The sequence below is a fragment of the Melampsora larici-populina genome (genome assembly GCF_000204055.1).
Source record: "Melampsora larici-populina 98AG31 unplaced genomic scaffold MELLAscaffold_129, whole genome shotgun sequence".
In the NCBI taxonomy this organism is placed as follows: Eukaryota; Fungi; Basidiomycota; class Pucciniomycetes; order Pucciniales; family Melampsoraceae; genus Melampsora; species Melampsora laricis-populina.
Window position 1 is genome coordinate 56,162 of NW_006768893.1, and position 354 is coordinate 56,515.

Sequence of the window (354 nt, forward strand, 5' to 3'; positions counted from 1 at the left end):
AAGATACAGAGATCCAAGTCAAACCGACAGCCCACCATCCCAAGTATAATGAGTTGATATGAAACTGAGTGTAAACAAGTATAAGAATGTATGACCACTATGATAAAAGAAACTAAGTATAATTAAAGTTGATTTTCACTTTTGATTCACAGGAGATTGGGCTAGTCTACAAGTTTCCTGCCGAAAGCCAAGAGCCTGCTATGTTGGGTCTTGGTACATTGAGAATCAAGTGCAGGGGAAAATCAATTAAATTGAGAAATGAAATTTCCTTTGAGAGTTGTCAAGGGCTGAACAATATTCAGGGCAAGTACACTGGATGATCTTTTCAGATAATGATCCTCAATTGAAAAGTGA

At 37.0% G+C, this 354-nt stretch overlaps 1 protein-coding gene across 1 annotated transcript in view; it reads left to right on the forward strand.

Annotated features, from left to right (window-relative positions):
* MELLADRAFT_118672 (uncharacterized protein) overlaps positions 1–250 on the forward strand; it is a gene marked incomplete at both ends in the record, with an annotated part of 917 nt that extends 667 nt beyond the window's left edge. Inside the window, one exon of the mRNA XM_007419107.1 lies at positions 153–250. Within this exon, the coding sequence (XP_007419169.1) occupies positions 153–250 (98 nt within the window). The remainder of the gene's footprint in view (positions 1–152) is intronic.
* Between the last annotated feature and the right edge of the window lie 104 nt (positions 251–354).